General features: G+C 32.4%; 1 protein-coding gene across 1 annotated transcript; it reads right to left on the minus strand.

Annotated features, from left to right (window-relative positions):
* Positions 1-14,623: 14,623 nt before the first annotated feature.
* On the minus strand, positions 14,624-16,850 carry LOC141698319 (subtilisin-like protease). The gene has a single exon (XM_074503004.1). It carries the CDS (start codon positions 16,835-16,837, stop codon positions 14,624-14,626), a length of 2,214 nt encoding a protein of 737 aa, XP_074359105.1. The 5' UTR covers positions 16,838-16,850.
* Positions 16,851-17,080: the final 230 nt, after the last annotated feature.

Genomic DNA, 17,080 nt, shown 5'->3' on the forward strand with positions numbered 1-17,080 from the left:
TGGCTGCACAAACCTCCTCCTCTACTCAACTTGATGATAACAAAAAGGGGGAGAAAGGACCAAGTGAGGGGGAGAAGCTTCAAATTCAAATCAGTAAATTAATTGTGTCTACAATTACTTTCACCAAGCCACCAGTAACCGACAGTATTGATCTGATCAATGAAGCTACAACCAATTTAAGAAAAGCTGAAAAGGAGCAGTTGAAGCCAATCAACTGGGAGAAAATTGATGAGGATATACAAAAGAAGTTTGGGCGAGTAAAGAAGCCAGTAAAGTCAGCCATTCATCACTCTCAAGTCAAGCAGATCTCTGTGAATGAAATAAGCATGAACTATCTGGAAAGAGGACAGCCATCCTGCATCAAATCTCCAAAGGTTAAAATTATTCTGAAGCCAAGGGTGAACTATCCAAAATCAACATTAAAGAACCCTTTGGATACAGTATATGAGACATCTAAGCCTGATGAGAAGAAGCTTCTGTCAAGATCAATTGCCTTCTACAAGGATCTAGCTGATTCAGCCTTAAAAAGGAGAATTGCTAAAGTTTTCAGGAATGGGAAAGAAATTTGTGTGGTGGCTGGACATCCTCAATTTGCTCAAGCAAAGAGATAATAAAAGGGCAAGACTGAAGCAGGAAAAGAAGCAAGCTATTCTAAATGCCAAAAAGGCTAAGCAAAAGAAAGAGCAAGCTGCTATCTTGGCCAAGCTTCAAGCTGTGAAACCAACACAACAGATTCCTGCTCAGCCATCTGAAATCACTGAATCTCAAGATCCAAAGAAGCAAGTTGAATCACAACAGAAGAAATCTCAGAGATACAAGGAATTGGCCAAAAGAACCAAAAGGAAATTGAACTTTGTTGGCAAGGAATTGAAGGATCAGTTTCCCAAGGAATCCACTCCAACTATAACTCAAGCATCAAAACCCTATGTGGTATTTGAAGACATCAAGGTGGTGGATCCTTACAGGAACATTCACGGTGAACCTATTGTGTCTAAGGATGAACCAGTAGACTGGGAGAGCCTACCAATTCCTGACTTTAATCTGCCAATCCCTAATAAGCCAAAGAGAACAAAGTCAAGAGCAGTCAAGAAAGTGAAGTTGTCACCTCTCAAATCCAAATCTCTAGTCAAAGCTCAATCTAAAGTCAACAAGGGAGATTACATGTACTTGTGTGACATCAAGGAATTCTCTGATCTAAATCTCTATCTAGATGAACTAGAAGAATGAGAGGGATTGATGCATACAGAAATCTACCTGAAAGGTTAGTTTTCAAGTACAAGAGAGGAAAGGAGATTCAATGGCCACTTCACAGGATCCTTCAAGAAAGCCAAGCTCTACTAATAAAGGTTTGTTCATCTTTCAAGAAGAACTTTGGGTTCAATGTAACTGCAAGAAGACTGGTTCTAAAGAAGATTGAAGAACTGAGGAGTATTAGAGCTAAAGATGCACTCCCAAACACTCTAATTATTCCTTACACAGGGAGAAGAGTGCATCTAAGGCCCTACTGGCTGATGGAGTTTATTAATGACAAAGGAGTTAGAAGATTTTTCAGATTAGAAGACCAATTGAGCATCTCTAGTAATGAGACTCTCTTGGAGATGCAAGAAAAGCTAAATCTCTCAGAATCTGATGAACTGGAATTCCACAGATAGCTCCAAAATCAGATAGAAGAAAATAACAGAAAACTTGGAAAGAGATCCAGACCTTCAAGGAACTAAATAAATTTGCTCAGGCTAGAGGAGCACCTTGAAAATGACTGTGAGCTAAACTTTGTATATTTTGTTAAATGATGCACTGTACAGTTTTATCTACTTACTTTTAAAGTTGTATTTTTAGGGTGTTTTGTTATCATCAAGTTTCTCGTAATTTATGGCTACAATTCCTGTAGACATAAATTGGGGGAGATTGTTGTGTATATGTTGTGTACTTGATGATTTCATTAACAAAATACCTTGGTAGATTTTACTTAGTGAAAAAGTGTAGCACTCGACGGATAAGGATTATAGTCCTGACGGATAACTCAATATAGTCTCGACGGATGATAATTTGTTATCCATCGAGTGAGTAGCTTATGTAACACAAAGTCTGTAGCACATTTCTGCATACACGTTGTTTAGATTCTGTAGTAGTACTCAAGTCATGTTGACTTTAACTAGATATGCAGAATAGGTTGATTAATTGTACATAGATGATGTCTTGTAATTCTGCATAAATGAAATAAAGTCAAGTTCCAGATTGCTACCCGACGGATAAACAACAATGCCATTCGACGAATAATCAACAAGACAAACCGACGGATGATCATGAACTCGACAGATGATCATGAACCCGACGGATAAAAAATTCAAACATCCGTTGACAGTGACAACACAGTCACATGCGTCGAGTGTATGCAAATGGAATGTGGAAGCCTATTAAACTGGGTTTTAGAGAACAAAGAAGCATTGCCATTTCCATGCTATTATGAAGATATTCAAAGATACTGGAATAGAGTAATGAAGCAGCATAGTATTAGACTTGATATTTTTTGTTTTATTAACTTGTCTTATTGCTTTGTAATCTTGGTGATATATAACCCAAGAAGTAGAAAATAGAACAACTAACTAAGCAACCAAGAGAGAAACATTTGTAAGCTGTATTCTTAGCATTTCTCTACAATCTTAGTTGTTAACAATTTATAAGCAGCTGTGAGCTAATTGCTACACAGAGTTCTCTTGATATATTATATATCTCTGGTGGATACATTCAAATTCACCAGAAAGTTTTTAAAGACTTGTGTTTTTAATTACTTGTGTTTTGATTCATTTCAAGTTATTATTCCGCACTCTGCAGATCAATTCACACTGATATATATATATATATATATATATTTCAGTTAGAACAATTTTATTTGTGAAAAAGTTTCAAGAATTCCATTCAACCCCCCTTCTGTAATTCTTGTTGCATTCTTAAGGGACTAACAACCCCACTCTAATTTGTCTAGTGAAAAAGTTTATAAGCCGAAAGCTCCGTTTCCTCAAAGACTCATGTCAAACAAACCATCTGCTCACTTAAATAAGATTTTAGAAGTCTTTAAGCAAGTAAAAATTATCATTCCTCTTTTAGATGCAATTCAACAAGTTCCCTCTTATGCTAAGTATCTAAAAGATTTGTTTACTCACAAAAAAACCACTCATGTTTCTAAGAAAGCTTTCCTAACCTCTCATGTTAGTTATATAGTGTCAAATCATATCCCTATAAAGTATAAGGATCGTGGTTGTCCTACCATTTCTTATGTCATAGGTAATATCTTTATTGATAAATCTTTAATCGATCTAGGAGCAACTGTGAATATTCTTCCATGATCTGTCTATCGAACCTTGGGTTTAGGTGAATTGAAAATAACTAGTATCACTCTTCAATTAACTGACCGTTCTGCTAAAACTCCAAAGGGTATATCGGAAGATGTGTTCATTAAAATTAGTGATTTTGTCTTTCGTGTTGATTTCGTTGTTCTAGAAACTGAAGCAGTGAAAAATCTCAAAAATCAAATCCCTATAATTTTAGGAAGGCCTTTTTGCCACCTCTAATGCTTTGAATAACTGTAGAAATAGTTCAACGAAACTCATATTTGGAAACATGTCGATAGATCTGAATATATTTAATCTAGAAAATCAACCTAATTAGCTTTTTGAACAACCTATAGGAGTTAACTTGATAAATGAGATTGTGTTATGGTTTAATGTTGATGATTGTGCAATATAGTCTCTTCTTGAGGAAGATATTTCGCTTGAGTATGAGAGAAATAGAGAATTTCATGAGTTGTATAAGAATTCCACTTGTGATGAGATCTTAGAGGAATTGAATTTGATTTTTTCAAAACATGAAACTCAACTTGAGGAAATTTCTTTTAATCCTAGAGCCATTGTTAAGACTTCTGTTGGTGAGCCACCCACTCTTGATCATATTCTACCATTTTTCACCCTTAATCAGTCTTTGGTAATTGATAATGAAACTCGTGATATTCTTATTTCTAGAAGCAAAGTTCATAATCAAGAATTTTAAGTCATTAATTTGCTTAAACAACATAAAGAAGCATCTAATTGGTCCATGAATGATGTTAGTGCTTTGAGTTTTATTTAATGCATGATCTTTATCTCTCTAGTAGATCATGTTGTTCTTATGGGTGAGTTTCACATGTGTGTTGATTGTGTTACAAAGATAGTTTTCCCACGGTCTGGTATTGCTTAATAAATGTTTTTGTGCGTGTGTCCCATAATAAAGTGTAGGTATGGGGGAGTAACTATGTGTGTTTGTGTGTTATAGGTAATTATGATTCTTCGTCATGCCCTTATCAGGTATTCTCGTTCTTTTACTTTACCATTTTTCTCTCATTTGCATAGATTGAGGACAATGCATGATTTAGGTATGGGGGAGGGGTTTAATAGTACTTTAAAAAAATCTAAAAAAAAATGAAAAACAATCTAAAAAAATCAGAGATATTTTAGCTAAGTTACCCAGTCCACTCTTGTACAGTAATACTAGTTTGTGTTAGCAGTTTTTCAAAACTTATATATATGTAATGCCTTGAGATAATTTGAACTTAGTTGAGTAAGGTTGTCTTCATAAAACTTGTGTCGAACGAATTTTTGGTTAAAAGTCCAGGATGACATATTTGCACAAGGTCTTTGGAGGAAAGATTGTTTATGGAAGTTTTCGATATCTGAGACGGAGCCCACATGTTGAAACAAGGTCGGATCAATTTTTTTGTGAAAAAAAATTGCTTGAATAAACTACTTCAATACCCAATATTCCTCACAAATAAAAAAAATATTAAGATGATGGGCACAAGTAGTATAATTGACTAGTCTTATTTTGTGGCCTTTGTTACTCGAGTAATTAAGTCTGTAGGGGTATTTCAAAACCTAGTGCCCTAAGACCAACTGGTTTGGGAGTCATTGGCCCAAAGCTCGCTACATGGGTAATATAGAAAGCCTAAGAAAACGGATATTGCACAGTCAGTTAAAAAAAACTATAAATTTTGGCTAGATATTTGTTTTGATAGAGATTGAGTACTCCGTTCAATATTGGTTGAAAAACAGGAAATGTACCTACTCAACTGATTCTTCAGAGACCTACTTTCATGATACACCTTGGGATTTTGTGTAAACGTTCAGAGCCGATATAAGTGGATTGTTATACCTACATCTTGGCTATTATTAGAAGAGTCTTAAAGGCATATTTTTTTCTAAAAATACTTGTGTTGACACTGCTAAATGTTATTATTGATAGAGTTTGGACACTTATTAAAGTATTTCACAGATTTTATGGGCATATCTTCTGTAAACCCTTAGAAGACAACACTCCTCTTGTAGAAAGCGTCTATGAGTTTAACGGGTTGGCAAACCAAAAATTTCCCGTCACGCCTATGAAAAGGAGCATAGGATTTTTCTTAGTTTGTATTTTTCTTTTTGATTTTTCTCAAGGATGAGCAAAAGATAGGTATGGGGGCATTTGATAGGTCCACATTTTTGCATATTATTAATATCTATTTTATGTCCATTTTCATAGTGTTTTAATAAATAAATTATTTTACTTAATTTTGCAAGAAGATAAATAAAAATCAGAATTTAAGCAAGAAAAAGTGAAAAGGGCAAGGAGGTGGAGAATACTTGAAACTAAAGAAATTCAAATACTTAGTGGAGAACAAAAAAAAGAAGGAAATATATCCTAAGCAGGATTTGTTATTCCAAGACCCAAGCTGTCATATTTTCCATATATATGGGTCTCCTCTCTTATATTTTACACACCCAACACCCAAGACAACCAACATCTAGAACACCAATCTAGAGCTAGAATTTTATTAGTTACTAGTTTAGAACCTATGCGATGCACGGATTGTTTTTTAATCTACTTAATATATAAAACATGTAGGATTTTACCACGTACTTTTACCATAATATCCTTCATTACCCTTCTGTATTTTCAAAATTTGTCACTGCCTTATCCGGCTATTCACATTTGTTTGTTGTTGTTTGTAGAATTCCCTTTCAATGCCCCTGACCAAAATACAAAGATATACATACACACTTACTCACATCCATTCCAATAATTATACGTTCTCCCGGTTTTGCTTATTACGTGTCCATATTTCAATTCAAATTGTAATGTTAGAATACTGTTCCTCCCGCTGACTGCTTCCGTTGGTAATTTTCCTAACACATTTTTTAAAAAAAATATTTTAATAGCCTAATAGGATTTGATTGAGGAGCAGGTATGTATTCAAATTTTAAATTTGAATGTCTTTGCTTTAAACCCCCTTTCAAAGCAATTTATTTTGTCAGAACCCAATTTCAAAGCTTAACAGAGTTGAGGTATGATTTCTTGATCTAGATTAAAGATAAGACTTATGTTTACATTTTTTTTCGTACACCGTCATGTTTGAGATTTTTGGGTTGATTATATATCTTGAATTTTTTACACTATATTGTTATTTGAAATTGTATGAGTTTTGTATGCAATGTGTTTGATTAAAGTTCTGAAAGAGTTTACAATTATTTTTCTTCTTTAGTAGTTGATGTTTAAACTCTAATACCTTGATTCTTCTAAATTACAGGTTGTATGTGGATTGTTTCTGGGCAAAATGAGGTATGATAATACATTAATATTGTTGTTTGTAATTGCTTTTTATTTTTGTTCGTGTTTGAAGATGAAAGTAAGTATTTTGCATTACAATATTTGATAAAAGTTCTAACAGAGTTTTCAAATTATTTTGCAGATTTTTATCATTTCTTAATTGTATTTAGAGTACTAGATATTAAAATTTTACCTTAGTGTTGCATTTTTTTTATTTTTCAAGTATTACAAAAATCTATACTTTGAACATAAAGTAGTTGAACCTTACAACTTTATTTGTTGTTTATGTAAGGTTATTAGTAACAATCTACATCCTCTCGGTCTCGAAAAAAAATGTTATGATATCAATTTTATTTTTAATTTTCAAAATTATTGTCTTCGATAATTCTCCTTTTTTTCTTCTTACGTGTTGGATGTAAAATAATTTAAGTTATTTTCTTTAGTGTGCAATGTGTTTTCAACTTCAGTTTTACACGATCACTCTTTCGTTACTGTTATAAATCTCCAAATATATGCTTTTCAACTTTTCAGAATTCTTACCATACGAATAACAACCTTCCTTTTTTACGAGTACTCATTCTCTCCTGTAATTCTCTGTCCGACCTATTTTGTCCGATTTAAAATATATTAATCGGAGTTATGTAATTCAATTCATTATATATCAGTTCTCATCCAAGAAATCTAAATTATGTTCGTGTTTTTCCTTTGAAACTTTCCTTAATAACAGTGTGCTGCACTTTTTTTAATTATATATCTATTTATGTTTCAATCTTTGATAAATAACTTATAACATGTGTGTGCGGAGAAAAAGAGTAAATATTCATAACCTAAAAGAAATATTCGGAGATATGGTTTTTTAGGCTTGATATCGGCAACGTAATTTGAAATTTCAATTTAAAAGTAGAGCACACCATTTACTTCCTAATTTAGAAGTTGAAGTTAAATTCTACGTCTCTCTTCTCTCTTTCATATATTTAAAATTGGTAAATTTATTTTTTCAGGACAAATTGAGTTGCAACTTTTGGATTAAATGTTTGCATATTTAGGTGAGCTTTTTTTATTGTGAGATAGTTTTTCTTTTATAGTTAATGTTATGTTCTAAATTTTCAAAAGTGTGTCTGGTGTTCGTCTGTTCACGATGAATCAGTAGAATAAAAATTGAGGTGTTTATATATAAGTATTTTATAAAAGTTGTGAGAGAGTGCTAAACTGTTTGTTCATGTGTGTGTAGAGAAAAAGGAGTAGACATTGACAACTCAAAAGTAATATTACTTTCAAATTGAGGTACATTATCTTAGAATTTTAATTCAATTTATGACATTTTCGAATTCAAATTTATGGGATCCAAGTATCTCCATCTTCGTCTTTCTAATGTATACAGTTTCTATGAATGTATTTTAGTTCTTTCACTTTTGTCTTTCATGTAACTTTTAACTTATATATTCAACAACATCAAATCTTATTATACAGATTCTATGTGAATTTTTCAGGCAATATCATCTATTATGATACAACTGAAGTTGTTGCTTGTATTTTTTAAGAATAATTTTTTTTTGCATTTTAACTGTTCAATAAAAGTTCCATGAGGGTTGTTAATTGTTATTTTGGTTTTTAGTTCATTCTAAATTGCATTCGAAGTTGTATATGATATTCATAACCCTTTATACTACTAAATGACGTGATGTATTTGTATAGTTATTTATATTTGATTATTTTTTACGGGTATCTAATAACATCATTTTTTTTCTTTTTCCAGGTTGTGTAAAGTTTTTCAGAAGAAAATAAGTTATGATTATACAATTTAAGTTGTTTGTACTTACCTATTTTTGTTTGAAAATGATAATAATTTTTTGCATTTCAATCGTTTGATAAAAGTTCCATTAGAGTTTTACATAATTTGTAGGTTTTAATCCTTTGTGAATTGCATTTATAGTGGTTAAGACTATTTCTAACCTTTTTGATATAGATTTTTATGATACGTTTGTTTAAACAGGAGCTTGCAAGACAGAAATGTAATATTATGAATTTAAATATTGAAAGGTATATACACACTTAACTTTCATACATTATAATAAACTATATTTGGACTACAAAGTAGTCGAAATTTATAATCGGTTCTTACATATTGCAGGGAGATATCAACACTATACACCTTCTTACATATGAAATTTAACGCAATGGTAAGAAATATTTTTTGATTTTTAAATCCACTACATATACATGTATGAAATTAGTTAAGCACGCATTTTTTAGGTGGCATAAGATTTTAATTCTATAATATGTTTTGTGCATAGTTACTCTATTCACCTTCGTAGACAATTTTATCATAGTGACCTATTGTGACTAGCGATATTATGTTATGTCTTTTTATAGAAGATAGATTAATTAAATAATATTATGAAGAATAACACTAATGGTGTATATTATTGTACCATATTTAATATTATGGACAATAATTGTTATCATCACAACACTAGAAGTTGTAGAAGCAGCATCAAGAATTTAAAAGAATGATAATTGAAATTATTTATAAAATAATAGTTCGAAGGTAGTTGAAGCAACATCAAGGTTCATGTGAGATTGACAAATTTAAATTCTTGGTCGATTTTATAGGCTAATAAAAGGAAACTACTTGATGCAACTTAGTTTTGTGTGGACGATCTTTACACTCGAATATATACATTTTAAGGTCAAATATTTATTTGTATTATATCACTTATGAGGCCTTGCAGAGTTGCAAAAATTGGGATTTTTTTTGCCAGTATTATAGTTTGGTCAGTATTATAGGGGGTGGGATAGTGTGACTAAAAATCATAATATTTTGTGTTCAAATATGTATGATTTTTATAATTTTCATCAATAACAACATTTCTCTGTCTTCATGTTTTTTAATTCTTGCCTCTGAAGTTGCATATGGTAATTAAGATTAAAGCAAGGTGTAGGAATATGGTATTTTTGCTTGAAATCCTACCATGAATAAAGTACATAATTCACATAGGGTATTAAACTGGCTCATCACACAATTTTGTACGTCAGTTTATAATCTGTTTCATGCACTGATTTACAACGATTTTCAAGGATACCTTCGGACAAATCCAATGAAGGCTATGATAAATGAAGTCTTCCACGGGAATATTTCTCTTCAATTTTTAATGTCTTTTGACATTTTACAAATACATGTGGGTTTAATGGTCACGCAGAATTTTTTCGAGACGTTTCAGACAACAAGTGATTGCATAAATTGTTGTAAGTTGACTTCTTGCTATTTGAGTTTAAATTTGACAATTGCTTTAGATCTTTTTAATCTAATTATGATTAATGGCATACTCTTCTTTTTACAGAATTAAATAGCGATCTCTTCAGTGATGAATGTACTATTGATAGGTAATATAACTTATTTCAAGTTAAAAGTTCATAATTTTATGGTTATTGCAAGTTTTTACTTGGTCAGCATTCAATGTTGAACTGGATTTTCTTTTGGTCATCTTCAACTTCAGTGACTTTTCATGTTTTTCATGTTTAATATAAGCATAAGAAAAGGTGATCGGTTGACTCCACTTTGAATTATGAAAAACTGAACTGTAGAATGTACTATGTATCACGGACAAAATTGTGCAAGTCTTGACCCTTGCTAGTGATATGCTTATATGCAGCAATTACGGTGATTGGTGAAGTTACAGGACTTTAGTTATGTGTTTTATTCAAGTTGTGGCATGATAATATTATGTTTAATTTGTCTAGATAATTTGAAGATCATGATTTGTAATCGAATTCAGTTGTTATACAACTATGCTTATGAAATAAAGTTATTAAAAAGCTCGAAAAGTATCTACTTGGTCCATAATATTTGGTATATATATTTCATGTAGTCTATGTCCATGTTGGGAAGAATTTTTGGCTATTGTAATCTCTGTTAATCAGGCTAATGAGTTAGTTAATGCAGAGTCATATAACATTACAAAACTCTACATACTTCAGATTTCCAGAGACAACTCTAAAGAGTCAAGTTTAAAATGAATGCATTTTTGAAGATACATGTCAAGTTGATTGTTCTACGACCCTTTATGATATCGCTGTTAATGAATTTCACAAGATAAATGTATTAAAATCACATTAGTTACATAATATATTATATGATTTATTTTGGCATTCTTACCGCCTTATATTATAGTTTTTTTGTTGAGTTACTGATATACATCCTTCACAATATTAGGAAATATAGATATGGATACTTTCACTATGGTAGAAATCCAAGTTAATGAAGATCGAACATGATTGATATTCCAACTAAAGGACACGTCCTAATACAATTTCCAGATACTGCAGAGATATGGGGTATACTACATGGTTAAAAATTAAGATATTGTCTCAAATGATAATAAAATTAGAAGGATATCCATAAAGCAGAATAAACGGCATTATTATGTATGCTTACAATAGCATACATAATAATGCAGTTTTTTAACATTAGCAATTTGATTAAATAGTAATCAAATTAAATGCTAAAATTAAATAAAAATTACAAAATAATTTCGATTCTATAAAATTACAAAATAATTTCGATTCTATAGTTTATTTTATAAAAGCTAATTCCCAACAGTGCTTGAAAATTGCTATTACCATAACTACATAAATGTAATTTTAATATCATAAAATAAATTAATTTCCAAAAAAAATGTTGCCTCATTATTTATTATAATCAAATTTAATATCTAACTACATTATATCAAAAGTCATTACTTTCATATTTATGTTTTAAAAAAATAAATTAAATGAAATTTGACCTTTTTATTTAGAACAAAAATAAGTTTTCTATATCACATTCTTATCAACTGTTTTTATTTTTTTTCCAGAAAATTATGCATCAACCATGCGAAGCGGGCAAAGCATTCTAGTATTATATATTTTTTTTAAAAAAAAAATTGAATTGAAAATTTCAAGATATGAAATTTGTTCATATATTTTATTTATTTTAGCTCGGATAAAAGTATACATTAATTTGTATTAGTTTGTCTAATTTTGTTTTATCTTCGATTAATTGTCTATTTTTTTAGCCAAGTTAAATATTTTATATTATTTTGTTTTTAACGACGCTATTATACAAACTAACGAATAATCTCTAGTTTTATTTTAATAAAATACTATGGATAAAATACACATATAAGAAAACCCGTAATTATATATACTCGTTATATCAATCAAATTCAAGTAATTATATTAAGTTTGTTTTTAATTTTATTTTTATCTGGTTTGAATGTTCTTTGCTGAGTAGTTCATATTATTTCTTGTTTTGTCTGATGTCATTAAATCGACCAATATATTATCTTTCAATTTTAAATTAATTGAAAAGATAATGTATTTTAATTTAATAATGTAATTAATTTATATATTAATTAGAATTAATGCCCGCAAGGGTTGGCTCAGTTGGTTAAGGAGGGGATAATTATCCTCTTGGTCACAGGTTCTAATCCCACGGGAGGAAAAAATTTATGATTATGCCTCATGAACCGGAATTTGTCACTTAAGTGCGGTTTATCTTGGTTCACTTGATTTGCAGTCTATTACGTGAGCCCGTGGGGTTTACCCGGTGCGTAGACGAATGGTAGCGGCTGCGGGTTCCCCACGGTAAAAAAATAAATTAAAATAGGTTTAAAATAAAAATATTCTAAAAATAATTAAGTAAAAAATTAAGTAAAGGTATCAATAGGTCCTAGAAATCGGCTTGCTTCATTTCGATTCTTACTCTCTCCATAACATATATGTGTCCTGTTATGACCAATCTATGGTCAAATTGTTTAAATTTTGACCACAGATTATACTTAATATGTATAAATAAATTTCAATATTTATATCATTAAAAAATATGAATAGTCCTCTTTGATATATATATTTTTCAATTTATAAAAATAATACATAAATTAATTTTAATATCGATCATGATTTGGTCAATTTAATTACATAATAGTCAAAAGAGGACGGAGGGAGTATTTGTCAAGAGCAAGAGAAGTATAACTTCAATAGTATTTGGTAATTGAAAATAAAGAAGGTGACCGGTGCAAATACGACCTCCGTTCCAGCAACGGAGGTCGTATGAGCAACCTTTATTGGATCCCATACTGGGTAATGCAACTAACAGAAAAACATCCATTACATATTAAGGAAAATATCTCCCCTTTTTAATTTTCAGATTTAGCAATTTTTTTATTATTTTACTTAAAATTATAGTTATAATATAATTTAATATCAATTTAGGAGGGTAATTATGTAATTTCAGCAAGTACCGACCGAACGCCTACCAAACTTTTAATGTTTCGTCTATTATATTTTGCTTATGTTTCTTTGCTTTAAACCGAAAAAGAGGAGGTTTATTCGAGTAGGGGTTTTGATTGGAAAAGGACATGAATCTAATTTTCATGTAACTTAGTTTATGCAGATTAAAATTATAAAGGGAAGTCATGGATTCTCTACGTACAGGAAAGAGGCTTCTATACATAAAGATAAGGTTCTTCATCAAACACTCGACAACAATTCTACAACTTCAAAACACTTGACAAAAATATCCATAAATTCATACTTGATTTTAAGTTTAACACTATATTAATCAAACTAAATATCTAGATACATGATTATGGGATCTAAATTTACCCGGGACGATTCTTTTGTCGTGTGATTGTTGTTCGCTAAAGTCTGAAGAGAAGAGAATTCAATCGGCTAATTGTCGGAAGAGGGCTAATATGTATGTGTCCGAGAGGTTACCTGGGACGATTCTTTTACCGTATGACGGTTGTCGGCTAAAGTCCGAAGAGATTCCAATTGGCTAATTGTCGGAATAGGGCTGATTGTTTGTCTATGTATGTGTCCGAGAGGTTGTCTTGTCTCCCGGTCTGTGTCTCGCTATTTGTTCTCCTCCCGGCCTTTGTCTCCATTTTTGTATTTGTATTGCTGAAAAATTATAATTTAAAATTCATAAATAAATAAAGGACAATTAAATAAATTTAGTCTTTACCAAAAAACAGATACCGTACCAAAACTTTTAATGTTTCGTCTTTTATATAGTAGTAATAGATTTGTTTTGTTCATCTATTTATGTGTATCTAAATTTGTTCCCTAAGAAAAAGATGAATTTAATTTAATTACCTTTGATATTTTCTCATTCCTATTACTTGATTCTCATGAATTTTTTTGGTACTTAATTGTTCAATTAACAAAGTGATTTTGATATATTATTGTTATCCGATTTATTTTTCATAGCCTATACTTGTTCCATGAAATTTTGATAGGTTATTGTTAGATAACAAATTTCATTGAATATGCTTGTCTCATTAATTGATATACGTTATTTTGTGAAAAAAATAGAATCAATTTTAAGGATTTGATATTTAATTGTGATTACTTAACGGATTCAGATTCATAGATTCCCCATATTATTTGTTATTTGCTAATTATTTCAAATAAATCTCATCTCAAATATATTTATGTAGTTCGTCTGATTTAAATTATTAAAAATTTGAAAATTCATAATCCGTGTGCATCAATTTATAATTCGTACAAGTAAACACTAAACACTATATTCTTGCAGTTATTTCACGCACATCATTATGTATGTTGTGCTTGATGCTTAACGAGAGCTGGACTTTGAAGTCATTTTTATTCTTCGCCACTCGGTTTCTGTTCCAAACACCTATGCTTACTTTACTACTCTACTGTTTGCTGGCTAGGTAAATACTAGTTTGGAGGCTTTGCATGAAGGAAGAGTTTGCTAAAGAATCCTATCTCGATCAGTTTGATAGGATATTTGGTTACATGCATGTGGATTCGGATAGTACAATTTCCTATCTGTTTTTTTGGTTATGTCCACTTGTTTTCGTCCGTAACTTTGATTGCTTGTTTTATGTAGAATATGTATTTTAAACATTTCTTAACCGACCTTGATCCCAACTCTAACATTCAAACAAAAAACGGTAAACCAAATCAATCTAGCCTGACCCAATCCCAAACCCAACAGGTTCTAAAGCTTTACAGAGATGGGGCTTCTTACTACATGTTTATCTGACATCCACACTAGTGATCCTTGAACAAATGGAGTGCTGGGCACATTTCCTGATTGGCTAAACTTCACTTTATATGTCAGCTGTTGGTTCACCTTGGAAAACTCAAGGCTAGCCGGTGTTACGCTTACCATAACACCAGGTGGTAAAACAATTTTTGGAGTGTAAGACGAAACAGCATCCCCAACGTTAGTCACAACTCTTGTGTATTCTACTGCAGAGGAGCCTAGTGAAATTGAGAAAGAAGGGTAATTTAACTCGGCTTCCTGGATACTTGTTTCGTTCGCACAACTAACCACCTTGTTTACAATGATTCCAACTTGATCATCAGTGTAGCCTAATCCGCACAAGTATGGTATATAATCAGAAGGTTGGTTGTCGTAGATAAGTCCAGGATCACTGGCTTTTGAAGGGTTCACATGGCCTGCACCAAGAGCAAAAAGGTCAGCAGGTGAGCCTGTTTCATCAATAATAGGCTCATTGTTCAAGTTAAGCTGATCAGCTGTTGTCATGATTGCGGACTTAATGGCAGCTGGTGACCAAGTTGGATGGGCGCTTTTTATCAAAGCAGCAACGCCACTGAGGTGGGGACATGACATTGATGTGCCAGAAATCATATTAAATTTTGCTTTGGAATTTGTTATGTTATCAACAGAGACAGGCCATGCTGCAAGAATGCTGACACCAGGGCCTATAATATCAGGTTTTAGTATTCCAGGGCTTGCAACATTAGGCCCTCTGGATGAAAAAGATGTAACTGCAGGGGCTGAATCACCTCCAATCACAGTTCCTTTAAATAAAATTGTGGCAACAGGTGATGATGTTGAATTCATATAGTTCTTGATTGTCCTTCCAGTAGAAAAACCCACATGTGTTGCTGGAAGTACATGAGGATCAGCTATTGTACTGTCTCCATCCACCTTCCCATTCATTAGTATCATTGCTACACCACCAGCATTTTTTACCGTCTGTCCTTTGGCAATTCTTGCTATATCACCCCCACGCTCACATATAACTACTTTTCCTTTAATTTCAATGTTATCCAGTGAACCTTCAGCACACCATGTAGCATCTTGATCACCACTCGAGCCAGGAAAACCAAGTGGCAACAAAGTGTTAGGGAAATCTTTTGGCTGAAAGAGGGATTCACCATCTAATTCATTATTGTTTCCCAGAAGTGCAGTTGCTCTTATGCTTCGATCAACTGTGCTAGCTCCAACGGTGAGAATCCATGGAGCCTCGTTTGATAAAGAAGAATTGACTGGACCCGAATTTCCTGCTGAGCAACTCACAAAAATACCATTTTGAATTGCACCAAATGCACCCACAGCGATAACATTGTCAGAGAAAGAGGTTGGAAATCCCCCAAGTGACAGAGAAAGAACATCAACACCGTCCTCCACAGCTGCATCCATTGCGGCCAATATGTCGCTTTCAGCACAGTCCTCAGAACAAACTTTGTAAATAGCTAAATGAGCAAGGGGTGCCATGCCAGAAGCAGTGCCAGTAGCCATGCCAAAAGTGTTAGCACCCTCCACAATGTTTCCAGCAGCAGTACTAGCTGTGTGGGTTCCATGGCCATCCTCATCGTGAGGCGGGCCAGATTCTCCTGAAACAAAATTCCTGGCACCAATCAACTTGTTATTGCATGTTGTGCCATTCAATTGACATACCCCTTTCCACTTAGCAGGCGGAGGGGGAACACCTTCATCGCTAAATGAAGGATGATTATCAGCGGTGATCCCAGTGTCCAAAACACCAATAATCACCCCTTTACCATAATTGGACCCTTTCCAAAATCCAAAGTTTTGGTGCAATCCCAAGAAATTGGGACTATGAGTTGTGTGTAAAGAAAAAACATTTTGCGGCCTAATGGATAAGACTCCTGGCTTCTTCTCTATCGTTTTAGCATCCTCAAGTGATAATCGAGCAGCAAAGCCATTGACAACTTTACTATAGGTGTGGACCATTTGCAATTTGTGGTCCAGACTTGATAAAGTTTGTGGCAAAAATGAATGGTAATAATTATAGAGGTTTTCAAAAACCGACATGACCCTGGTATCAAGTACATTTACATGGACAATGTAGGTCTGTAAACTGCGATTTTGCTTGGCAATGGCTGGATGCAATATGTCTGAAACGCAAAGTAGAGTGAGGACGAGGAACAAAACCATGTTTGGTAATTCTTATACTTCTACTTTCAGGCATTACAGTAACAATGTAGTATTTATAGTACTCCAGTTTTGTTAAGTTTGGTTATTATTGTTATCCTTCTGTTGTTCGGATGTGTTTGTTTTCATGAACATGATCGAGTCATATAGATATTTTAGTGAGGTTTTGCAGACGGCTACATTGCCTTCAAACTACAGTGTTTTTCATATAAATAATACAGAGAATCCACTAGGCGGCTAATATGC

This window comes from Apium graveolens, chromosome 11 (genome assembly GCF_009905375.1).
Source record: "Apium graveolens cultivar Ventura chromosome 11, ASM990537v1, whole genome shotgun sequence".
Taxonomy (NCBI): Eukaryota; Viridiplantae; Streptophyta; class Magnoliopsida; order Apiales; family Apiaceae; genus Apium; species Apium graveolens.